This window comes from Mytilus californianus, unplaced genomic scaffold (genome assembly GCF_021869535.1).
Source record: "Mytilus californianus isolate M0D057914Y unplaced genomic scaffold, xbMytCali1.0.p SCAF_3, whole genome shotgun sequence".
Classification (NCBI taxonomy): Eukaryota; Metazoa; Mollusca; class Bivalvia; order Mytilida; family Mytilidae; genus Mytilus; species Mytilus californianus.
This window is the reverse complement of record NW_026262679.1, coordinates 3,242,307-3,269,044: the sequence shown is the minus strand read 5'-3', so window position 1 is coordinate 3,269,044 and position 26,738 is coordinate 3,242,307. Positions and strand designations below refer to the sequence as shown.

At 33.0% G+C, this 26,738-nt stretch overlaps 3 protein-coding genes across 7 annotated transcripts in view; 1 reads left to right on the top strand and 2 right to left on the bottom strand.

Annotated features, from left to right (window-relative positions):
* Positions 1-11,805, bottom strand: part of LOC127733842 (ceramide glucosyltransferase-B-like) — a 35,608-nt gene extending 23,803 nt beyond the window's left edge. The window contains exon 1 of one of the 3 annotated variants that reach the window (XM_052243249.1): positions 11,697-11,805. The gene's annotated coding sequence lies outside the window, so the exon portion shown is untranslated. Of the gene's footprint in view, positions 1-831; positions 1,538-3,139; positions 3,357-11,696 lie in introns of those variants that run through there. The other 2 variants (XM_052243251.1, XM_052243250.1) reach the window with 2 other exon arrangements.
* Positions 1-26,738, bottom strand: part of LOC127733848 (uncharacterized) — a 282,424-nt gene that overhangs the window by 159,234 nt on the left and 96,452 nt on the right. The gene's annotated exons all lie outside the window — the stretch shown is intronic.
* LOC127733835 (uncharacterized) overlaps positions 18,521-26,738 on the top strand; it is a 48,391-nt gene continuing 40,173 nt past the window's right edge. The window contains exon 1 of the mRNA XM_052243232.1: positions 18,521-19,321. Coding sequence (XP_052099192.1) covers positions 18,629-19,321 — 693 coding nt within the window. The 5' untranslated portion in view covers positions 18,521-18,628. The remainder of the gene's footprint in view (positions 19,322-26,738) is intronic.

The following is a 26,738-nucleotide window of genomic DNA, read 5'->3' as shown; positions in this document are numbered from 1 at the left end:
CATGTTAAATTCGGTAGGTTTCATGCATTTGTTATCAATTTTCCAAAATTCAAAATTATTCCAGATTCAAATAATTCCTTGTTTGAAGGGTATACTTCAAGTAGACATCCACCAACATTACAAAGTACAAAAAACACTTCTAAAGGTCAACGTTTAAACATTATCCTTACACAAAATGAGTAAAAACGTTCATAAATCAGGCCGTTAGTTTTCTCGTTTGAATTGTTTAACATTTGTCATTTTGGGGCCTTTTATAGCTGACTATGCAGTATGGGTTTTGTCCATTATTGAAGGCCGTAAAGTGACCTATAGTTGTTAACTTCTATGTCATTTGGTCTCATTGGCAATCATATCACATTTCCTTATTTTTATAAGACAAGATAAATGGCAAAATATCAGCACCTGATATGTAAGTATATCATGGTATTATTTTCAAAAGTTTGAAGTTTGACACACACTGTTATAGTTTTCATATTACTCACCAGGTATTTGTCAGATCAATATTGTATGCATTTCAATTTAGGTTTGGTTCTCTGTTTTTGAATCAGAGATGTGCCACTGACATTCCTGTCAAAACACATATGTGACCATGACAGGACAGTTAGTCAAGCAAGACATAAAATTCCTAATGTCAAATTCTACATTCTAGTCAATTTGGTTGCTGAAGAACACATTTTGTAATGTGTGTTAAATGGTGCAAATTTTTACTTCCTTCTAATTATTTTACCGATTCATACCTGCTTATCATTTTACATATCAAATCTGCATATGAATAACATTATTAACAGAACTTATAACACTGTTATGAATAGAGATATTTGTCACACTTACCTGACCAAGACTTGACTAATATCCATATGAAATTTCAAAACAATTCTTAACTTAGTGCTGACTCAAAGTCAACTTCCAATATATCAGAATAAATCAATCAATATTGTGTATGTACACAAAACTTTTTAGATCAACATATTTGATATTTAAATTGTATTCCAATGCTTATTGATACCTGTAAATGTATTATTGATAAACAATTGATGTGCGACATTCCCAGGTATATTAATCTTATCTGATTATATTACTCTGCCAATTAAATCTCACCAGTAAACAAACTTTACTAAGTATAACAGCTTTTTGCTGACATTTTAATTAAATTAAGGTAATTTGTGTGTTTTCAATTAAATTATGTAATGGCAAGCAAGAACATGTCTGTCACATAATCTCTAACACTTTTGTTTTCTAACATACTTACTGCGTACTGTATGTGATATTATGTCTAAGAAAATGAGAGAATTCTTAACCTTCAAATTGGACAAACTCTTATTAAAAGCATAATATAATTTAAAATCCCAGAGCGAGTATACATTTGTTTATACAATTATTTAATCAGTATTATACAAATATGAATCATACCCTGTGGTTAAGATTGGATGATCCTTATTTGTAAGGTGACCAGAATTTAAAATAAAACCTACTTTCAGGTCAATTGCAGATAATACTTCTATTTTATCATAGCTTCTTGGTATTTGGAAATCTTTAAGAAGTGTCTAAAAATAGATGAACTATATCACTTGTCTGTATTGTTTTTCCCAGGTAAAAATATTGCTTATCCAAGGTAACAAACCAATTTTATCAATTTTCTACCTATCAAACCTTGGAATGGAAAGATTAATGTTAAAAAGTAACAACTCAATTTAAATCATGTAGAAATAAGAAGATGTCACTGATGTGGTATGAGTGCCAATGTGTAAAAGGTAAACAATTATAGGTCAAAGTATGGCCTTCAACATGGAGCCTTGGCTCACACCGAACAGCAAGCTATAAAGGGCCCCAAAATAGCAAATTATACAAAGGTTTAGATATTCTAGACTGATCAGTACATGGCACTTCAAATTTGTTCAAAACAATAATGTTTCAATCGATTTTCCAAACAAAAGAATTTACAGAGTAAATCTTCTTATGAATATAAATGCTCTGTTTATCTATAGCCAATAATTTATAATGTGGCCAATGAATATAAACAATGGAGATTGTAAAATATACATAAAGGTGTAATTACCACAGGTAATCAGTCTGCTACTACTGTAAATATTTTCACTATTATATATAGTTAAATGTGTCATAAAAAATGAAAGTATGTGACGCAAGGCATGTATTTAATTACGTTAATTACGACGTAAAATTACATACCTGTACAGAAAGGTGAAATTAAGTTTAAGGTGATTTTGAATTTCTAAAAACAGGATAAATATAGATGTTATCAATAAATAAATAACTTATTTGTAGTTATTTTTAATCAAAGACTAAAAATAGCACTAAAAAAATCATATCAGCTTATGGTTCCAAGATATCAAAAATGATGATCTTAGACAGGAGATTCAAAACTTTTTTATGGTGATCTATTTGTATACAATGAGAAAGAATGTCAATTAAACTTCAAAATATGGAAAACTTAGAATTTGTGAAGTATTTATATATTCTAGAATGATTCGAACCTTAATTTTGTCATTTTTTTTTGGCAATTCTGAAACTCAACCGATGACCTTTCTCCACACTCTGGTAAAGTTTTTCACAGTACATCAGTACATGCATTAATAAAAGGTCATTTTTCCCATAATCAAATATGTACATCAGAAATTTGTCAAATCCAATTAGGACATTTGTGAATAGAGTCCAATTTATATGTGAAAACCAAGCCTTTGAATAAAATTACTGTTGTCCAAATTTTAGCAGAGTTAAAACACCAGTACACTTAGAAAAAAGTCGTTGAAAAGGATTATCTAAGATCCCCCTTCATATATATAACAGGTTGTGAAACAAATTCATCTTTCATCCAAACTAGCAATATCACATTCATTTTCCACCATTATGTGATCCTTATCTTTTAAACCTGCTTCAAAAGTGACAAATTTTGACCCTGATTTATCTAAATAATTTACCAGAGGCGGATTTAGGGGGGCCATGGTACCCCTCCCCCTTATGGACCTAAAAATAAAGTTAATGCATAGAATTTTTACATGTCCCACTCCCAACGTTAACTTTGGGGGCCAGTCCCCCTTTTTTATAATCCTGGATCTGCATCCATTTAACTATATCATTTGAATGCTTTTGTAGACTAAGTGTACACAAATTAACAACTTACTGTATATTAAAATTTATAAATCCAGCAAAATAAGGTTAAACATGTTAAATAGCTCACTTTACATATATTTTCTAACACTTATGACTTATCCTTCTTTCTGACCCAGAATTTACCTGAGTATTACTTTGAATGGTCATTCCTTTGTTGGTATTAGGTTTAATTCTATAGTGAGAATTTCTAAGTGTCATGTGATCAATACTCATACTACCTTTTCAATGAAGATATGATTAATGTGTTTAAAATTTACGAGTAATAGTAATTTTTACCTGAAAGGTTATAATGCACCTGTTTACACCTTTACAAAAATTAACATTATATATTTATTATCAATGCTAACGATAACTTCATGTATATATTAAGTCATAATCCTCTTTAAAATTCAGTGTGATCTATGTTGAAAATAAATGAACATTCATGAATATTTTAAAAGGAAATTAAGGGAAGGGACTGGATCATGAATTTTAATAAAATTTCTGGGTATAGATATATATACTGTATACAACCACTTCTGAAGGGAAAATATTTATTGTTATTGATTAGCATGTTTACAGGTGTTTTTATGTGAATCTTGAATCATTAATTAGAGAAGGAATAATTTGCAGTCTGAAAAGTCAATATTGGATAACTTCTATCCATAGAAATTTACCTGAAATACATTCTGTTAATAATTATACAGAGAATTTCAAAAATTTCAATCAAACTTAACTTCAGATAAAATAATTGCATTGAAACAGAATATTCAAAATGTGTAAATCAAAAACAAAATCACTTAATCTCAAAATACCATCATAAATAACTTTCTTATTTGTCAATGAGTACATTTTAAGTTTCAAAATTAGAAAATTATCATTTCATTTAAACTAAAAATATATTCAAACATTCCAATTTCAAACTTTATAATTAAATAATACCCATCCTACTTACAAAGAAAACAAAATCTTTACAATATCTTTACCTGATCATTTCTGATAACATAAATACTTATTTAAACACAAAATGATCCAGGGAATTAAATGTTAATTCTCACTCAAAGCCTGTGGCATTCTTCTGAATAAAAAAAACAGTAACATATTTTGGAAAGGGATGATATCATTTCTCTTGTAGACATTTAAATTAATACTTAATACCTTATAAGTTGAAGATATACCCCCATTTAATACCTTATAACCCCATTAAATTACCAACGTTTGTGATTTTGCCAGTTGATTTGGAGGCAAATCTTAAATTTGGTGACTGTTAACTCTAATATGGTGACCTCAAGTCACCTGATATATAATTATCGTCTCATTTGGTGTCTGTAAACTCTAATAGGATGACCTTACCATTTTATCTGGTGTCTGTAAACTTTAATGGGGTGAACTTACCATTCCATCTGGTGTCTGTAAACTCTTAATGGGGTGAACTTACCTTTCCATCTGGTGTCTGTAAACTTGAATGGGGTGAACTTACCATATCATCTGGTGTCTGTAAACTCTAATGGGGTGAACTTACCATTTCATCTGGTGTCTGTAAACTCTAATGGGGTGAACTTACCTTTCCATCTGGTGTCTGTAAACTCTAATGGGGTGAACTTACCATTTTATCTGGTGTCTGTTAACTCTTAAATGGGGTGAACTTACCATTTTATCTGGTGTCTGTAAACTCTAATGGGGTGAACTTACCATTTCATCTGGTGTCTGTAAAGTCTTAATGGGGTGAACTAACCTTACTCTAATGGGATGACCCTACCATTTTATCTGGTGTCTGTAACTTTAATGGGGTGAACTTACCTTTCCATCTGGTGTCTGTAAACTCTAATTGGATGACCCTAACATTTCATTTGGTGTCTGTAAACTCTAATGGGATGACCCTACCATTTTATCTGGTGTCTGTAAACTTTAATGGGGTGAACTTACCATTTCATCTGGTGTCTGTAAACTCTAATGGGGTGAACTTACCTTTCCATCTGGTGTCTGTAAACTCTAATGGGGTGAACTTACCTTTCCATCTGGTGTCTGTAAACTCTAATAGGGTGACCTTACCATTTCATCTGGTGTCTGTAAACTCTAATGGGGTGACCTTACCATTTCATCTGGTGTCTGTAAACTCTAATGGGATGACCTTACCATTTCATCTGGTGTCTGTAAACTCTAATGGGGTGACCTTCCCTTTCCATCACAGTCTATGATCTCACAAACACTATATTGTCTAATTAAAAAGAGGAAGTAGATACCAAAGAGGCATATCAATAAATGTATCTTGAATAAAATCAGACAACACCATTGCCAAATAGTTTTCTTAATACTATCATGGAATTCAAATGGCTTTTATTCATTAAATATCAGAAATTCATTTGCTCCTGAGATATAACTGCAGGATAAATAAATTAAACTAAATCCAGTATTTTACATTATTTCTATAAATATTAAATGTGAAAATTCAGGGAGAAGGGAGATTAGGGGTCTCCCAAATTAGGTAAGCTACAGGCTAATGTAACTGGATATCTTGTAATGTAGGGGTCTTCTATAGCATTACTATATAGTATGGGTTTTGCTCATTGTTGAATGTTGTACTGCAATCTCTAGTTGTTTATATCTTCACCCTTTGGTGTCCAGTGGGTAGGTGTCTCAGCCTCTGGTGAATATTTGTCTGGTTTGAAATATTACCACATATTCTTAAGTTATACTAGCTATGCTCTACTGTATGATACACCTGTGATCTTTTTAACATATAAAATAAAAAGATTTTCTTTGTCGACTAAATAAACAATTTTTGGCCCATATAACATAGTAGCTAAGATTCAATGGATATAAAACTTCAAAGACAATCTATTTAGACATGTATATGAAATCAATTTAAAAAAAGTGTAGAATGATGTAACTTTTATCTGAAAGACCAACTAAGACAACATACAATATCTACTAAAGCTCAAGTACATCAATTTACATTAAAAGTTTCTTTTTACCCCCCTAAACCTTGAAGTCTGTAAAGGGGTTCCTGTGATTCTTCATCTTCATATGATTTACATTATTCAATAATTAATCTTCAAAACAACAGTGCACATGCTGACATGTCTCGCCTGTTTTACTTATCACTGATTTCATGTTGAAAGTCTGTAATATGAAGGTTATACTACAAGTATCCTATAAACTTAACATTATCAATGTTCTATGAAAATGAGTTCATGGTCTGACCATGCCAGACAGACCTTACAATCATTCCATGCACCAAATAAAGTGGTCCTATCACTAATAGTACCTAAGAAACAGATCAAACTGCAAATACTTAACATTGACCAAATGAACCATGAAAATGAGGTCAAGGTCAGATGACACCTGCCAGTTGGACATGCGCACCTTACAATTAAATAGAGTAGACCTAGAGTAATTAGTTAACGCCTCCACCACAGGATCACTATCCCTTTGTTTCACTTTCATGCATCAGAAGTCGCAGGCAAAAATCAACCAATCAGTTCATGCTGTTTTTCAGCACTTTCATTTGGAAATATTTGTAAATTTCAAAGTTGACCCATTACGAACTGCAATGTGGGCATATTTACCATAGAGAAAAGGTCTGTGATCTACCCTTCAAAAGTGCTAAAAGCTTAACATAACTGCAGCAGCAAGTGTTACATAATGTACATACATAATAAAGTAGTGCCAGAATTTTACTGCCCTCAAAAACTAAATATTGAAAAGGAAGTCAAATTGGGTTGGGATGCCAATTTTTTATTCAGAACTCTTCCACATACTCATTTATTTTAAAAAGTCTCATGCTATTATAAGTAATATAATGACTTTAACCCCCTTCACACTAGCATTTTTTAACCAATCTATATTTGAATCGATCTAAATAAAACCAGTTAACATTCACATTATATTAAATCCTAACGATCTCTATCGGTCTAATCTGAACCACTGCGTTCACACTACAAGTAAACATGAGATCGATCTGACCTAAGTACCCCTAAAACTGTAAACACTGTGTACAAATAGAAATATTTAATCACATTGATGTGTTGATACACACACTTGCAAAAAAAATAATGAATGAAGTTATTGTTTCACTTAAATTACAAGTTCAATGTTGATACTACAGTTTGTACATTTTTCGTTAATTTTCAGTCCTTTCATGTTGGTCATCCATTTTCTCATAATTTGCACATGTAATTTTGCAGCCATAGATGCGCACAAATTATTTTTCGATTCAATCGTACTAGTTTAGATCGATCTCTGCGTTCACATTTAAAGTTAGATCAGTTCTCTTTACATCAATTTCAAACTAAACTACCTCTTTTGGTGTTTTAGTTTAGACCTATTCAAAATCAATTAAAAGCATTCACATTGGACTTAGATCGATCTAAAGTGAACCAATCAAGTTTAAATCAATTTAAATGTCCAAGTGAAGACCCCTTTCACACTAGCATTTTTTTAATCGATCTAAATAAACATGATAAAACCAGTAAGCTTTCACATTAATACAAACGATCTCCATAGGTCTAATCTGAACCACTGCTTTCACACTACAAGTAAGCATGCAATTGACCTGACCTAATTACCCATGAAACTGTAAAGAATGTGTATAAATAGAAATATATAATCAAATTAATGTGTTGATACACAAGCTAGCAAAAAAATAATAGATAAAGTTATTGCTTCACTTGAATTGCAAGTTCAAATGTTGATCCTGGTGTTCGTACAGTTTCATCAATTTTCAGCCATTTTTATATGTTCGTCATCCATTTTGTAATAAATTGAACGTAATTTTTCCACCATACATGCTAAAAACTATTTTCTATTCAATCGTACTAGTTTAGATCTATCTCTGCATCCGCATTTAAAGTTAGATCAGTTCACTTTTATTATATCAATTTCAAACTAAACTACCTCTTCTGGTGTTTTACTTAAGACAGATTCAAGATCAATTCAAAGCGTTCACATTTGGACTTAAATCGATCTAAAGTGAACCAATCTAATTTAAATCAATCTAAATGTCCAAATGTGAACGAGGTCTCCTGTGTTGGAAATTTTTGGACCAGTTCTACTTTGTGACAAATCTCAAGATCTGAGTTTTGGAGACAGAACAACCGTGAAACAGTCAGATTTTCAAAAATAGCAGCATAAATGGAATAGAATAAAAGGTATATGGTGTATAAATGCATTAAAAAATCTATACACACACTTGATAAAGCTCACAGCAAAAGAACCCTGCTTTATTCCTATTCTACATCAAAAAGTCACAGTGAGGCCTTCAACACAGAGCAAAATCTCACACCTAACTGATGTTTAAGATGTCACCAACCAACGGTTTAGGTAGAATTCTTTATTAGATGTCAATAATGCTATTTATGTGCATTTGGGGGAAAAGGATTTAGGGAAATGTTGGCAAATTACAGACAACGATGGTCCAGGAAACCTAGTACATATATCAATATTTTAATGTGAGAACATCTCCCTCCATAAAAATGTTTTAAAAAAAATTGATAGTCAAAACCATTAACTTATATATAAACATTTTCACTATTTCTGGGTACGGTTATCCCTTTTATCCCCTATTTTTCTAATTTGCACCCTCATCTTGTTTTTCCTATCCCCAACAACCTTGAGATAGACCTACAGTGCACGTTATTTTTTCAGTACATTGTTAAAGTCACATACTAAAAATAAACAAGAGTCTTTCCAACTAACAAGATAAAAATCTATATTTAACCCAGTCTACAGAGATATCAAACTAACAAACACTTAAACTGATAGTTGAATCACCGGCAAAGGATGTTCAGAACACTTAACTGCAGGAAATTATTACTGATAAAATATTTACTATCAATTCAGAAATTATTGTGTGTATTTATTATTGCGATTTTTGAAGAATGGACAAAAATGCCAGATTAATTATTGCGATTTCAGGATAAACTCTTTAACTGCATCAGATATCAGAATGCACCTTTTGTTTGCGGTATATCATCTTTTCCGCAAATTTATTGTTTTCTGTTTAGTATTAAATTTATAATTAAGATCCAATTATTACATCAGTGATCCGTTTATTTGGCAATCACCAATGGCAGTCAGCAGGGTTTAAAAACATTTGTTGTTCGACCTGTTAGTCAAATGCGTTTTGTTAAAATATACTTTTTCACTTTTTTGGTCTTTTGGAAAATGTTGTTTGTGCTGTATTTAGACCCCTCTAACAAGAAATTTGTTTTGCATGCACACGTATAAAAATTGCGGTTTTTATCCAACGCAATCATAGGTTTGAACGTTGTTTTCAATATAGACTTGTATATATATATATATATATATTCATATATCAATACAAAATATTTCAAAGAGAATATAAGATAAGTAGAGACATTATATATTTTGGGTAAAGCAATCGTAATATAGCCAGTCCTGAGTACAACCTAATATAGAAACATGTGTTGAAATGAGATGACAACTCTTTGTGTTGATTATGAGAGGACATATCATTTCTTTCTACTTTGGTTTGAGTCTAACATTTCATATAAACAAATTCAAATATTTAATATTCCAATCAAGGTCCCACAGGCAGTCAGGGGAATTACTAAAATAAGTGATTTCTAAATCACTCATTTGAGTAGCTAATTAGAAATTCTGTGTTTTGTAGTTTTACCAAAATTTGAAGCATACAGGTTTAGATTATATCGAATTGTTAATCAAATCAATGGGGGGGGGGGGATGTTGAAAATAGTGGGGGTAATTAATGAAATAATACTTAAAGAAGTGATTTTTTGGAAGACAATAGAGGTATGATACTTCAACAAGTGATTTTCATGTCATTACTGGTATCCCAGATTTAATACAGGGTCATCACCTGACATGACTGGTCATCCTATGAAAAAATGTTGTTTCTGATTTTAGTATCATAATTATTCCCAGGATCATTAACAATATATATTTAACCCTGCAATATAATAAAATCACTTAGTCTAGTGATTTATTTGTTCTACTTAAATAGGTGATTATAAAAGAAAGACCACTCTTACCTAGAACATTTCTAGACAAAATGTTACTTGCAAAAGTGACTGACAGGGGTCATTTACAAACAACAATTATGATTAAATACATGCACAATATAAGCAGAAATTATTGCTAGTTTTTAATTTATGCAAGTAATGTGACTGAGTGAGTATTGCAATAATAAGACCTAATTTTGCTTGTTCATCAATTTTGCTGTTTACAATTTATCTTTAACCAAATTTTGCTGTTTACAATTTATCTTTAACCATCATTGATTTCAAATAATGCCAAAAACAAGGTTAGAAATTAGCTCTTGCCAAGTCACCCACGAAAAGCTTAAAATCAAACAGGAAGATAAGTTTTTTTTCCAGTAGCCTAGAAGCCAATCTTTTTCGTAATTAAGTTTCTCTAAAAGTGAATCTTCACATGTTTAGGAATGACTATCACGCAAAAATATAAATATTTAGGGATTAAAATCTGGAACAACATCTTTACGAGGATTTCTTCAATAATTTTCACCAATACATGTATATCATTAAAAGATTTCAAATGTAGATTTTATAGTCATGACAGTAGGGTTGTATGCAAAATATGGAAAAAGATTGATCGATTGTTGTTTGTTTAATGTCTGGTATGTATTTGGAAAATGGATTTGGTAAAGACACAATATTTTCAAGCTTGAGGAAGAAAAAACATTACCACACTAATTCAATAGAAAATTACACCATGCAATACAAGCAATGATTTCCCTTTAGGTTTTTTGAGGACATCATGTGTCTTCTGCTATCTTGAATTGTAAAATAGCAGAAAACAATTGGTCTAGTTATTTGATGCAATATTCAAATTTTGAGTCAGGAATGTAATTCAGATGGAAGAAATTTCATTTAAATGAAGAAAATTGTGGGATTCATAATATATTTTATAAATTACAACTATTTCAACAATACAGAAATACTTTTTGTTCAACTGAAGAAAAAAAAATACATATAAAGGGAGATAACTCAGACAACTTAATTAAATAAAGGAATGTATAGGAAATTGACCTTAATTTTCCTTAACAAAGCCATCCTCCTATATTTTAGCTTACAATTGTATTATTCAGTTTTCTTTTATTATACACAAAACTGATTTTTCAATGTATAATCCTCACAAAATCTGACAATTTTGCACAACTTTTATCTTGAAAAAAAACTCCATGGCCTATATTTTTTTTTGTATTTTTGAAAATAGTAAATATAATATTAACTCCATTTGGGCAAAGTATCAGACATTCCTGGGTTTTGATTTGGACCCCGGTAGTGCATTTTCTGTAAAAACACTGTGTGGAGTTGTCACAAAATCCTTATTCAGTTATTGTCCATCAAATGTCCCGAAAAAATAACAATAGCAATTTTTGTACATGTCTATTAAATTTATATTCTCAGCTGTTCAGATAATTAGACTTGGCAAATTTCGTATAGAACACAAACAGCCTTTCGTATAACTTCTAAATGGGACTTGGACGTCTTGCCTCTTGGTTCATATATATTTGAATGTTAAAACAATCCTTCAAAATATTGCATTGACAGGTTAATGAATGATTGAATGAGTAATTTTTATACCTTTTAAATTCCTCAATTTCTCCCTACATCATTGCATAATGTGTTAAAAAAAGCTGAAACGTGTCATTATATGTCAAAAATATTCCCACACTTTCACATTAGGTTTTTCTCGGACTTCTTCCTAAACTGTTCAAAAAAGGTACATGGGTACCGGTCTAGTTCCCTAAAGTGAAAATTATTGGGCTATAGGTTAGCATTCCGTCCGTCAGTCAGTCCAAACTCATTTATATAACGTCCTTTGATTAGATATTCATTATTAAAGCCATTTTGCAAGAAGTTCGTACCATTTGAGCAAATTTTGTAATACTAGAGCTTGAACCATTGTTTCTCTTTTTTTTTGTTATTTCTGAATCACTTCAGGTTTATTATTTATTATATAGCCAACACATAAGGCGTTACAAATTAAATTTCAGTTTTCTGGGGGGAAAGTCTTCGTTTCTCAGGAGTTGGTTTAAGCTATCAAGTTTGTCCTATACAGTGGAGAATTTTTCCGGGGGCACATGGGGCAAAGAATTTACCTACCAAACTCTGTCTACTGAATGTTTAGTGTTAATATTGTTGATATCGATTGAAATGTATGATGCAGTTACATATTATAACAAAAAAACTCACATTTCGGAGAGAAGAATATGACCTAACACAGAATGAGAATGAGGTGTGCATGGCCCGAGAAACCCAAGAAGCAATTTGCTGCTGAAAATTCATGCCGGAATGATTTAAGCACCACCATTTATCTTTAGCGAGTGTACGGTTTGGGGAATGTGTGTTTTTTCTCAGGAAAAACCTTTTTCGACTTGATTAAAAAACAAACAGTATTTTCAATAACATCAATTCAGACCTTTGATCTGTTCCACTCCAAACCTTGTCTAGTTTAGGGGCCCTGCCCCCTTTTCAAAATCCAGCATCCGCATCTGCACGATACAAAAACAGTTGTGACAATTTTATTTTTTGTAATTGAATGTCGTCACATGATTTCAGCATATGTCTCCCCTATTTTCAATGGACCCCAACCCAACTACACACACACACACACACACACACACACAGATACATATATATATATATATATATATATAACTATATAATTCGTCTACACATCAGCCCAACAATCTTAATTAGATCTGAAAATTTGTGGAAGCAAATTTTTTGTTCTTCCCTGGCCGGGATTCGAACTCATGCTATTGAGATATCGTGGCGCCAAGTCGCTTTGCAATATGCCCGACGCGCTTTTTTTATCTTTATTATATTCACAATTTGGATATCGCAGTTTCAATTACACAAAAATGAAAACATTGTCATTAGTTATTGTCCTTTCTCTGAAATGAATCATTAGCTATACATGCTATATTATGTGAAATATTTGTCACGAACCGATAATTGTCTGATTATCAACTTTTGTATACTCATATTTTATATATATATATATATATATATATACAAGTCTAAATTGAAAACAACGTTCAAACCTATGATTGCGTTGGATAAAAACCTCAATTTTTATACGTGTGCATGCAAAACAAATTTCTTGTTAGAGGGGTCTAAATACAGCACAAACAACATTTTCCAAAAGACCAAAAAGAGTGAAAAAGTATATTTTAACAAAACGCATTTGACTAACAGGTCGAACAACAAATGTTCTTAAACCCTGCTGACTGCCAGCAGCAATATCATTTTCTATAGAAAAACATCAAGTCACTATACTATTATTCTCTCTCATTCTAATCTACCATTCAGCTCATACATTCATAATTATAAAAAGCTTACACAAAATACAATGAAAAATCAAAGTGTTAAGTGTGTGACGCGCTAGACCACTCGACCACCTAGGCTCTACAATAATAAAGCTTTCCGCGGCGGTGGCCGGGTGTTACCTTTCCTCGTCAGTTTTTACCTAGCGTCGTAACACAGTACATGATATATAAGGCATGAAGATGGAATGTTTACAGATCAGCGGAATTATCTATCGTGATGGATAAAATCTGTCGCAGAGTTGTCACTGGTTCAGACGTACTTATAATATAATTATTTATATGACTGCATCCTGTATTAATTTGTAAGATCCTTTACGACCGCGGAAAGCTTTATTATTGTAGAGCCTAGGTGGTCGAGTGGTCTAGCGCGTCGGGCATAGTGCAATGCGATTTGGTGCCACGATATCTCAGTAGCATGAGTTCAAACCCCGGCCAGGGAAGAACAAAAAATTTGCTTCCGCAAATTTACAAATATAACATTGTTGGGCTGATGTTTAGACGAATTATATATTATACAGAAAGTATTTTCAGCCTTGTATCACCATCACTGCTGGTGATCCGATGGATAAAATCTGTCACAGAGTTGTCACTGGTTCAGATGTACTTATATATAATTATATACACACAAAATGAATAGCCATTGCCAAATTTAAATGTATCTGTATTTTTATAAGACCTTCTTTATAACATATCTATGCACCTTTTTCTTGTTTCAACTACAGTATATGAAAGGTATGAATAAGGCTTACAGAAGAGAAGAATGGACAAAATAAGTAAAAATAAGAGTAAAACGGGGGACTAAAAAAATATTACAAAAATGGACAGCCAAATATTTCACGATCAAAACACCAGCTGTAAATGGTATAACAAATTTTACAAGAAGTATTATCATCAATGCTTAAGTTCCAACTTACTGGATGTGTTTCATATTTGCACATGACGTCAGAATAACGTATTCTTTAACTCTTTCGAAGGTAACACGTTTGAAGGAAATTTCAAAGCCTAATAAATAACTGCAACATAATAACCTTGATCTTAGACATCGACAAATAGCATTTCTGGACAACATATACATACATTGGAGAATAATATATATTAATAGAGTATCAAAAATACATTGTCGATAAAATCCAACAACATTTGCAGGTTAGATTTCGTCTCAGTTTTCCAGGATTCGACATGTAACGGAGTTTTCTTGAAAACATTTCCCACTGTTAGTCTCAATGCACGATATATAATTTTTCATATGATTCAAGAAGCATGGGTTATTGAAGTGACAAATACGATTAACTTTCATTCGACGGTACTGTAGTGAATCCAAGCGGGTTTTATAACATATTCAAAAAGTAAGACATGACCCGGCGTTTTCATATACAAAATGAAACGTCCGGAAAAAATTATAAAAAGCCAAAATCACGTACGGCATGAACGAAGAACACCCCAATCTATTTAGAAATATTTCCAATAAATAATGTTCATGATATGTCATCTATGTCGGCTGATACGTCTTGGACATTATTACAATTACCTACATTTTGACAAAACACAAATTCGTGCAAGAAAGATTGATTGATTGATGGTTGCTTAGCGTCCAGTGGCATGCATGTGCAGTCGGCATTCCCGGAAAATGTTTTTTTACACTTTTAAATTAAGTGCAACATAAATATACGAAATGAGCTTGCATCTTAACTAAATGCAAAAACATGTGTCAAGCTACACTAATCAAATGCAGTTTTAATGGTTTCTATTTAGACTGACTTTTAAAAAGCTATATCAAATAATACATGCTAAAAATGAGTAAAATTAATTTAAACAAGAGTCACACCTGTGCCCGTATCGCTAATCATTTAGAAATCAAAGTACTGACGTGCTGTTTACTGAGATGAACCCAAGATCTGATGGCTGGCGAATAAATAAAAAATGTTCTATCTCCATGTAGACTACAGTAAGTACATTTTACTAGCATTTGCTTTTTCAAGTTAAATATCAAACATTTCAGCCACATTCAAGACGTTAACATGCTAGTATTTAACATGTAATCAATTGTCTAGGGTCTGCGGGCATAGAGTGTCGAAAGGGATAACAAAAAAGTTAAATGTGTTTTGCACTGTCTGAAGACTGGATTATACATTTAATAAATGCATTTCGATCAGACGGGATTGTGTTTAAAACAGACACCCTTCCCCAAGGCAAGACTGGAGAAGTTCTATACTCATGTGACTCTTGCTTGTGTAAACAGTACGCTTTGGTTGCCCTTTTCTTTAAAACTTCACCGCGTAGACCTTTTTTGTTCTTTGAATAGTTTTAAATATTTCTGATTAACTCGCTTTTTCTTAATCATGCCATGACCCCACCAATGTATAACATATTAAATTCATGTAATTTCTACCATGTTTATAATAGCAATAGTTTTATGTCTTGATGAATTGTTCGAACGGACGAGACAAATCACAAAAGCGTATATTGGTCCGCTTTGTTTAACCAGTAGTGGAAAAATGAAATATCAAAAGGGGGAGCGGTTACGTGTTAATAAGAAAAAGAAGAAGGAACCAAACCTTCTTTTATACTTAATACTAATATTTAAGATATCAATAAGGAGATAATTAATTAAAAGTCAGCGGGTCAGCAACCTTACATAAAAGATTAACATGCATAGACATCTATTGACTATTTGCGATATTGTATATTCAAAGTCTATCGGAAATATCGGTTGGGTTGCTTTAATTCAAAACTGACTTACTTCTAGACTATTTGACTATATAGAAAAGTTTGCTTTTTTTTTTGCTTTCCACGTTTAGAATCAACCCCATCCACCCACCCACTCACACATACATATACAAAAACATTTTCAGTCTAATCCGTATAATGAACAGTTACCTATTACAGCGATCCCTACCACATATTATATAGACAATGTCCGCTCCACAGAGTATAGACCTAGCATGTCATGGCTCGAAAACGTAAAACTGTGTTTGCTGTTTAGAAAAGTAGGCTTTGATTCTGGCAAAATATAAAAGAAACATTGCCAAAGGTCAGCAGCTGAAAGCATAAAGAAATGCACCTAGTGTGACTATTAGTGGAGCGGCGGAGAGGACAATTTTAAAAATTTAAATTAACTTCATACCTCATGACATTAGAATAGCGCATTTGAAATCTTAAATAGTATACTTATTGAATATATGTGTCTTAAATATGAAAGCTGGTGCCATCATGCCTTGGTCAAAGTTCATCACTTGAAAAATTCTTATTTTCATCTAGAATAAAAACTGCTGATTTTTTCAAAATCTATAATCCATTCAATAAATTATACAAGAAGTACAATAATCAATGCTTAAGTTCCGACTTAGATGTGTTTCATATTTGCACATGACGTCAGAATAACGTATTCTTTAACTTTTTCGAAGGTAACACATTTGAAGGATTTCAAAGCCTAATAAATAACTGCAACAGAATAACCTCGAACTTAGACATCGATAAATAGCATTTCTGGACAAGATATACATACATTGGAGAATAATATATACTAATAGAGTATCAAAAATACATTGTCGATAAAATCCAACAACATTTGCAGGTTAGATTTCGTCTCAGTTTTCCAGGATTCGACATGTGACGGAGTTTTCTTGAAAACATTTCCCACTGTTAGTCTCAATACACGATATATAATTTTTCATATGATTCAAGAAGCAGGAGTTATTGAAGTGACAAATACGATTAACTTTTATTCGACGGTACTGTAGTGAATCCAAGCGGGTTTTATGACATATTCAAAAAGTAAGACATGACCGTTTTCATATAAAAAATGAAACGTCGAAAAATTTATAAAAAGCTAAAATTCACGTACGGCATGAACGAAGAACACCCCAATCTATTTAGAAATATTTCCAATAAATAATGTTCATGATATGTCATCTGTGTCATCAGCTATGTCGGCTGATACGTCTTGGACATTATTACAATTACCTACATGTTGACAAAACACAAATTCGTGCAAGAAAGATTGATTGATTGATTGATGGTTGCTTAACGTCCAGTGGCAAATATTTCATGCATGTTCAGGACCAGAACACATTAACAATAAATATTAAAGGAAGGTCCTGTTACAGAGGACGTCCGGAATGAAGGTCGGGGAAATTTGGACTGCCACTGGAATATGACTCTTTTTCCAAGAAATCTTGCGACTAAAATTGATCGTAAGTTATACTGAAATGTTTATGACTTACACGAGTAGAAATGAGTTGCTGCTCCTTGTTAACGCATGCTCTGTATACCATACAAACTAATACAGCATACTCGGGTACATCCAGACTGTATCCACTGACTATCCAATATATTGTTTTTTTACAATAAAGATGAAGAAACATATTACATGACTTGTATTTTTATGTCTTCTATATTGAGATCAAGGTTTTTCTCAAATATAGAAGTTACAGATGGTATTATATTATCCCGTATGTATTATCAACGGAAAATAAGCAGGTGCGGTTTTACATAAAAAACTAAATCAAATAACTCAAAAATATACATGAGACAAGGGCACTGCTATAATGTTATGCAGCGATAGAGACGGTCAAATAAACAGAGAAAAACTATCAATAAATTGCATGCAGAACAGTGATAAACTGTACCATTCCAGGACAGGAAAAGATTCTTGAATAGTGACAGAACAAAAAACTATTTTCAGTCTTGAAATGATCGGGAGAATGATCTATAGCAGCTGCAAAAGTAAATGATTCTTGCCATTGAGTTCAGACATTAAGACTGATATGTTAGTGAGTGAGTGAGTGAGTGAGTGAGTGAGTGAGTGAGTGAGTGAGTGAGTGAGTGAGTGAGTGAGTGAGTGAGTGAGTGAGTGAGTGAGTGAGTGAGTGAGTGAGTGAGTGAGTGAGTGAGTGAGTGAGTGAGTGAGTGAGTGAGTGAGTGAGTGAGTGAGTGAGTGAGTGAGTGAGTGAGTGAGTGAGTGAGTGAGTGAGTGAGTGAGTGAGTGAGTGAGTGAGTGAGTGATTATTTTTTGTAAATTTATTTGATTGATTTCAGGTTCCTTATCCGGGACTAGATTAACATTTTGTTCTTACCGGAAGTGGATACCGAGGGAAAATGGCGGCGCCAAATATGATTTCCAAAAACAAAAAAGCAAAATGACAAGAATTCCAATAACAACTGAATATACCGGAATGAAAAATGTCATCAACAAGTCAAAACTGTCAAGCAGTCTTCCTAATAGATACTTTTTCAGAAGATGCTCTTGATATTTCTTTGCAATATTCAAGAACGCTTACTTTGTCTATTTTCCGAATCTTATGTCATCTCTCTGCTGATTTTCCTCAGAATACAAAACAGAAAAGAACAAAGCACAATTTACTGAAATGGGGTTTTAAATTTTTCGATTCACGTTTACATTGTCTTAAGGTTGAAAAATATAGCTTTAAAGAATTTAAGTTGAAATATTTCGAGGAATTTGAAAGAGAGTTGCTGAAGAGAATAAAACTTGTGCAGAAAAATATTGATGCAAAATCTTCCTGCAGAAAAGTCAGTATAATATCTCCGTCTGATTGTTTAACTAGATCCTTAACTGAACTGACACATGACTTTGAGTGGGAAACACCTGATCTCTTTTCACCAGTCAAAAGACGCAAAATTCATCAAAAGAAGGGATCACTTAGTCTTGATACAGAACAGCCTTCAGGAAATTATGTGTTCATGTTTACGAAATGTCCAAAGTCTGCAGCAAGTTTACGCCAATTTGCCAAGAAAAGAGTTTTGGATTCTGATGTCTTCTTGGATTCATTAATGCCAACATATTTGTTTTCTAAATTTTGTGATGGACTGAAGTTAAAGTTGGTTTGGATTGATACAGACTTTAAAGTACATGATGTAAGCTCATGTTTGCAGTTAAAGATAAATAAAATTTATTTTATGTATAGTAACATAGAAATATATTTAATGAAAAGACTATAATTCATCATTGTTCATAGGCAGTAGGTTATTTCAGTAAAAGCATGTACATGATGTAGGGTATCAGGTCCTTTCGCACCCATAACATGTTCGCACCCTACAGCAACACGTTCGCTCCCTGGCTTCGTTCACGCCCTATTTTTTCAAATACAGGTTACATTATTAGATGCTTTTTAGATTTATATATGTACAGGGAGAAGTTAAGACCCAACAGGGACTGAGACTTCTGGGAGAAGTGAAGCCCCAACAGGGAGACTTCAGGGAAAATTGAAGGATCGCGTTAATACTTTTTAAGAATCAAATTTTCCAAGAATCTATACCTTTTTGTTATTTTTCAAAGCATTATTTTTGAATGACAACTGCTAAGGTGGTATTCACTTGCCTTGCCATGCTTGTGGTCTGAATTACATTTGTACCTACGTATGCAAATTGTCAAAAAATATCATAAGGAATATAAGAGCTACAGTTGTGCAGCTAGGTCTGAATGAATTGAAGATTTGACATTGGTCAAATTTTGCTGCATCTCAAAGATTTTTTCAAACAAAAGTATATTTGAATTGCTCACAATTGTGTTTAATAACATATTAAAAAAAGAAAAAGAACCCTTTAAAAACAAAATAATAATCAATTGATATAAGTAAGTTAAATTCAAAAAAATATCTTGAAAAAGGTTTCACTATTTTCATTGCTAAGATCATAATAAAAAAATATATTTGTTCTTTAAATTATTTTTAATTGGAATTCAGAAAGAAAAAGTGTTTGTCACTTGTTGAAAACATATAGTAAAACTCTGTTGATTTCAAATTGTTTGCGGTACTTTTATGGAAAAGGCCATTTCCCAGCATAAAGTTGCTGTTGGAAATGCATAAAAATGATCCCAGAACACTTCAAGAGTGTTAAAACATGCCAAAATCAAAAAAAGTAACATCGGAAAAGTTGTATTTTTCATTACCAGAAATTGAATAAGTACTTGTAAATCGAAAACAAATACAGTGGGAGACGCGGCAAAATTCATACTTGATATTTTACAAAAATATACAACTTTGGAAGTAAAATAGTGCCGTTCTTTAGCGAATAATTGTTATAGTATTCATCAAAATATTATTTAAAGGATCTTTAGCTAAAACAGAGCACATGCAGCAGTCTGTAACACCAAATCCTGAACCGACTACGTTTTGTAGTTTATACATCGTTGTGCTGATTCCTAGCTGACTACTAAACTTTGTACGTAGTTAAAATACAAGCGGATTCCAGTTTACATTATGCAACATTTGAAAAGAAATGAAAATTTTTAATAAAGCATCAAATTTTGATATCTATCAGTAAATATAAGATAATCAAAATTAAAATTGCATATCAATATGGATTAGGTAAATGATATGAGTTTTGAAAAGATTAAAACAATTTTCAATAACAAAGATGGCGGACAATAAACAAACATCGCAAAATTGAGTTTTTTTCTTGTTTCTTGCTTATAGTACATGTATCCTACAGTGTATATAGCAATTTTAATGTTGGAGTATAATACCGTGGGCAAATCAGTTCTGAATTCTGGATAACATGTTTTTGTCGAGCCTGCGACTTTTGTCGCAGAAAGCTCGACATAGGGATAGCGATCCGGCGGCGGCGGCGGCTACGGCGGCGGCGGCGGCGTTAGCTAACTTCTTAAAAGCTTTATATTTTAGAAGATGGAAGACCTGGATGCTTCATACTTTGTATATGGATGCCTCATGTTACGAAGTTTCCGTCAGTCACATGTCCAATGTCCTTGACCTCATTTTCATGGTTCAGTGACTACTTGAAAAAAAAGTTCAGATTTTTTGTAATGTTAAATTCTCTCTTATTATAAGTAATAGGATAACTATATTTGGTATGTGCGTACCTTGCAAGGTCCTCATGCCCGTCAGACAGTTTTCACTTGACCTCGACCTCATTTCATGGATCAGTGAACAAGGTTAAGTTTTCGTGGTCAAGTCCATATCTCAGATACTATAAGCAATAGGTCTAGTATATTCGGTGTATGGAAGGACTGTAAGGTGTACATGTCCAACTGGCAGGTGTCATCTGACCTTGACCTCATTTTCATGGTTCAGTGGTTATAGTTAAGTTTTTGTGTTTTGGTCTGTTTTTCTTATACTGTATGCAATAGGTCTACTATATTTGGTGTATGGAATGATTGTAAGGTGTACATGTCTAGCTGGCAGGTGTCATCTGACCTTGACCTCATTTTCATGGTTCAGTGGTCAAAGTTAAGTTTTTGAGTTTTGGTCTTTCTTTCTAATACTGCATGCAATAGGTCAGCTATATTTGGTGTATGGAATGATTGTAAGGTGTACATGTCTAGCTGGCAGGTGTCATCTTACCTTGACCTCATTTTCATGGTTCAGTGGTCAAAGTTAAGTTTTTGAGTTTTGGTCTTTTTTTCTAATACTATATGCAATAGTTCAACTATATTTGGTGTATGGAAATATTTTATGATCTATATGTCAGTCACGCAGGTTTTATTTGACCTTGACCTCATTTTCAAGGTTCATTGCTCAGTGTTAAGTTTTTGTGTTTTCGTCTGTTTTTCTTAAACTATAAGCAATAGGTCAACTATATTTGTTGTATGGAAGAATTGTTAGCTGTACATGCCTGCCTAGCATGGTTCATCTGACCTTGACCTCATTTTCATGGTTCATTGGTCAATGTTTAGTTTACTTGGTTAATGTTAAGTTTATGTGACAGTTGTAATAAAGCTTTATATTTAGGACTATCAACATAATATCAATGATTAGTAAAGAAGGCGAGACATTTCAGCGTGTGCACTCTTGTGTATTTTGTCAACTATTGCGATATCGGGTCGTTTACGTTTGGATCAAGAATTTTTCAAAAATCACGAGGCAACATTGGGGAATTTTACTGAAAATCGAGGGCGACATAAACTTCTCCCTGGAGCTTTCCTAGGGCAACATAGTCTTACTTCGCCTGGTGTGGTGACCCCTGTAAGTAGGACTCTGAGGTGCGATGGGGACGCTGAAGTGTGATGGTCATGCTGAAGTGCGATGGTCCGTTTGTCGATGTGCAATGGTCTATATGATGGCTAGTATAAAATCTACAAATGTGCAATTATTATGAAAAGTACATGTAGATTTTTTTAATAGTTAGTATATAAATTTACATTCATTATTGTCTATGTCTATCCTTAATTACAATTGCATACTAAATGAGAGATCGTCCTCTTTGGTTTTCTACGTGTGGACATAATTCTGCATTAATATTTTATCTTTACTTTGTTCCTCTTGTGAGTTCCTTGTTTACCGCAATATTATAATATGGAGAGTCTATCTGCCGACTGGAATGTCAGGCTCCATTGTACGTAAAAAGGAACCTTTTGTAGATTTAGGAAAAACATCGCTACAGAAGGTTAGCTTTCCCTATCTACCAATCCTCTCTGTTTCTCGTAGTATTTAAAGTTTATATAAGCCCTGTATCAACTAAAAAACCTGGAAAACTGCTTTTAACATACAAATTGACTTCTACATCGACATGAAAAGCATTTAGTTTTGTGTAGACCATCACACTTCAGCGTTATCAAAAACACTGTCACACTTCATCGTCAAATTATCGCGGTTCAGAGTCCTACATATATTTCAAAACTTTCTATTTTCATGAATAAAAATTTAAACTTGTGAATTTTCTAAATGAAATATTATTTTTAGTGATAAGATGTTATTTATGATTACTGTTAACTGGTACAATGTATTTACAAAGCTAATTTGGTATTATTGTTATGTGTTTGAAAATCATGATTGTTGTTATAACTAGCTTTGGTGTACATTTGTACTTACCTTAAATATTCTAGAGCTCTTTTTGATTTGGAATATTTCATGATTTTTAATGATTGTGTCATCATGGCAATATTTGTTATTCATTTCATCAAAAAAAAATCACTAAGCACTAAAGCTCTTTAAGTTTAAGAATGATAAGAAATATTCATGTTACTGATAAAACAGTAATCATTACGTAAACATGTTTTACATGTATGTATACAATGTTTTTCTTAGAAGGTTTTTGTCGAGCCTGCGACTTTTGTCGCAGAAAGCTCGACATAGAGATAGCGATCCGGCGGCGGCGGCCGTGGCGGCGGCGGCGTTAGCTCACTTCTTAAAAGCTTTATATTTTAGAAGGTGGAAGGTCTGGATGCTTCATACTTTGTATATGGATGCCTCATGTTACGAAGTTTCCGTCAGTCACATGTCCAATGTCCTTGACCTCATTTTCATGGTTCAGTGACTACTTGAAAAAAAAGTTCAGATTTTTTGTAATGTTAGATTCTCTCTTATTATAAGTAATAAGATAACTATATTTGGTATGTGCGTACCTTGCAAGGTCCTCATGCCCGTCAGACAGTTTTCACTTGACCTCTACCTCATTTCATGGATCAGTGAACAAGGTTAAGTTTTGGTGGTCAAGTCCATATCTCAGATACTATAAGCAATAGGTCTAGTATATTCGGTGTATGGAAGGACTGTAAGGTGTACATGTCCAACTGGCAGGTGTCATCTGACCTTGACCTCCTTTTCATGGTTCAGTGGTTATAGTTAAGGTTTTTGTGTTTTGGTCTGTTTTTCTTATACTGTATGCCATAGGTCTACTATATTTGGTGTATGGAATGATTGTAAGGTGTACATGTCTAGCGGGCAGGTGTCATTTGACCTTGACCTTATTTTCATGGTTCAGTGGTCAAAGTTAAGTTTTTGAGTTTTGGTCTTTTTTTCTAATACTATGTGCAATAGTTCAACTATATTTGGTATGTGCGTACCTTGCAAGGTCCTCATGCCCGTCAGACAGTTTTCACTTGACCTCGACCTCATTTCATGGATCAATGAACAAGGTTAAGTTTTGGTGGTCAAGTCCATATCTCAGATACTATAAGCAATAGGTCTAGTATATTCGGTGTATGGAAGGACTGTAAGGTGTACATGTCCAACTGGCAGGTGTCATCTGACCTTGACCTCATTTTCATGGTTCAGTGGTTATAGTTAAGTTTTTGTGTTTTGGTCTGTTTTTCTTATACTGTATGCCATAGGTCTACTATATTTGGTGTATGGAATGATTGTAAGGTGTACATGTCTAGCGGGCAGGTGTCATTTGACCTTGACCTCATTTTCATGGTTCAGTGGTCAAAGTTAAGTTTTTGAGTTTTGGTCTTTTTTTCTAATACTATGTGCAATAGTTCAACTATATTTGGTATGTGCGTACCTTGCAAGGTCCTCATGCCCGTCAGACAGTTTTCACTTGACCTCGACCTCATTTCATGGATGAATGAACAAGGTTAAGTTTTGGTGGTCAAGTCCATATCTCAGATACTATAAGCAATAGGTCTAGTATATTCGGTGTATGGAAGGACTGTAAGGTGTACATGTCCAACTGGCAGGTGTCATCTGACCTTGACCTCATTTTCATGGTTCAGTGGTTATAGTTAAGTTTTTGTGTTTTGGTCTGTTTTTCTTATACTATATGCAATAGTTCAACTATATTTGGTGTATGGAAATATTTTATGATCTATTTGGCAGTCACGCAGGTTTTATTTGACCTTGACCTCATTTTCAAGGTTCATTGCTCAGTGTTAAGTTTTTGTGTTTTGATCTGTTTTTCTTAAACTATAAGCAATAGGCCAACTCTATTTGTTGTATGGAAGAATTGTTAGCTGTACATGCCTGCCTAGCATGGTTCATCTGACCTTGACCTCATTTTCATGGTTCATTGGTCAATGTTTAGTTTACTTGGTTAATGTTAAGTTTATGTGACAGTTGTAATAAAGCTTTATATTTAGGACTATCAACATAATATCAATGATTAGTAAAGAAGGCGAGACATTTCAGCGTGTGCACTCTTGTTTACTTTAGTTTTCTACTTTTCTGTTAATTATATTAAGTTATGAGGATGTGAGCCCCAGTCATGCTAGAAGGGGACAAGGGAATGAAGCTCCCCACCTGAAAATATCTGTTCTACCAGCCCTCCAAAAAAGCCTTTTGTCTCTGTTGTTTTACTAAGCTTAAGATTTTAAATGTTTTTTAAGATGTACTAAATTTCCCCAGTATGCTGACTTTAGTAGACAAGATTTGTTGTCCAAAAATTTATAACCAGAAAAACACATGCAATAGGGGGCTGATTTTGCTGGTTTCCTCTAGTATTGTAAACACTGTACAAAATTTAAAACTTTAATAGATGTTGTAACATGAATCTTCTTTTTTCCTTTGATCTTTTTATGGAATAAAATAGAAACGACAAGCATATACCATAATGTATGCTTTAAACTAAAGCAACCAAATAATATTGCATGAAAAGTCACATGGGCCTATATGACTCAATAAGAAAACAGCCATGCAATAACCAACAACACTAAAACCAATATTGCATGGGTAAGCTCCTCCTCCTTAGGAAAAGATTACGCCTACAAGAAAGCACACGTATAAATGTCATTTTAATAGATTTCAAATAAAAAATACAAATTAAAGGAAATCTCTGCAGGTTTTTTCCGTTAGACAAGAGAACAAAAAATATAATGCCTGCTCCTAAATTTCAAGAAGTGGCAGAAAAAAATAAATATAACTTCTGTCACTTCTGAAACAGAACATATTTGCCAAAAAAACCGACATATTAATATACCAAAATGAAATGTTGCTCACATGCAGAGCTAATATAAAAGTGAATTAAGTTGAAGTTGTAATTTGAAAATTGAACTACCCCTTTAGTATTTGTAACGGTGTGGTCCTTTGACGTTTTATCACTGGAATGGCCAACACGCTCTTCCTTGACATATGAATAGAATAAAATATGTTTATTTCCAAAACTACAGGGCCCATAAAGGGCATATAAATCAGATGATCAACAAAATTGAAATGTTTACTAAAATAAAATATCTCAGTACATATTTACGGATTTCCGATTATAAGCAAAAAAAAAAAGAAAAGACGATAATCGCAAATCAATCTAAGTTTATAAAAAAAAATACACACCTGAGAGAGAACTAAATCATCGCCTTCGATGTGTCGCCAATCTGGAAAGGGTAATACGTCTGCCGTGCTTCCTTAAATATGTAGACACTGCGGTTTATTATATTTTCCCGCTAAACGATGATTTTTTTTCCTGCACGGACTGTCGTCTTTTCAATCTATAACTTAATGGGCGGCTCATTCATGTCACAAATCATTTATAGCAACGCCTTCCTTTGTTAGCCAAAATAAACTCACGCTTTGCGTTCGAAAGTTTATTTGTCTAACTCGGAATACTATGCTATAAATATAACACATGCAGTCAGTTGACTGATTATTGCAGGTTTATTTAGATA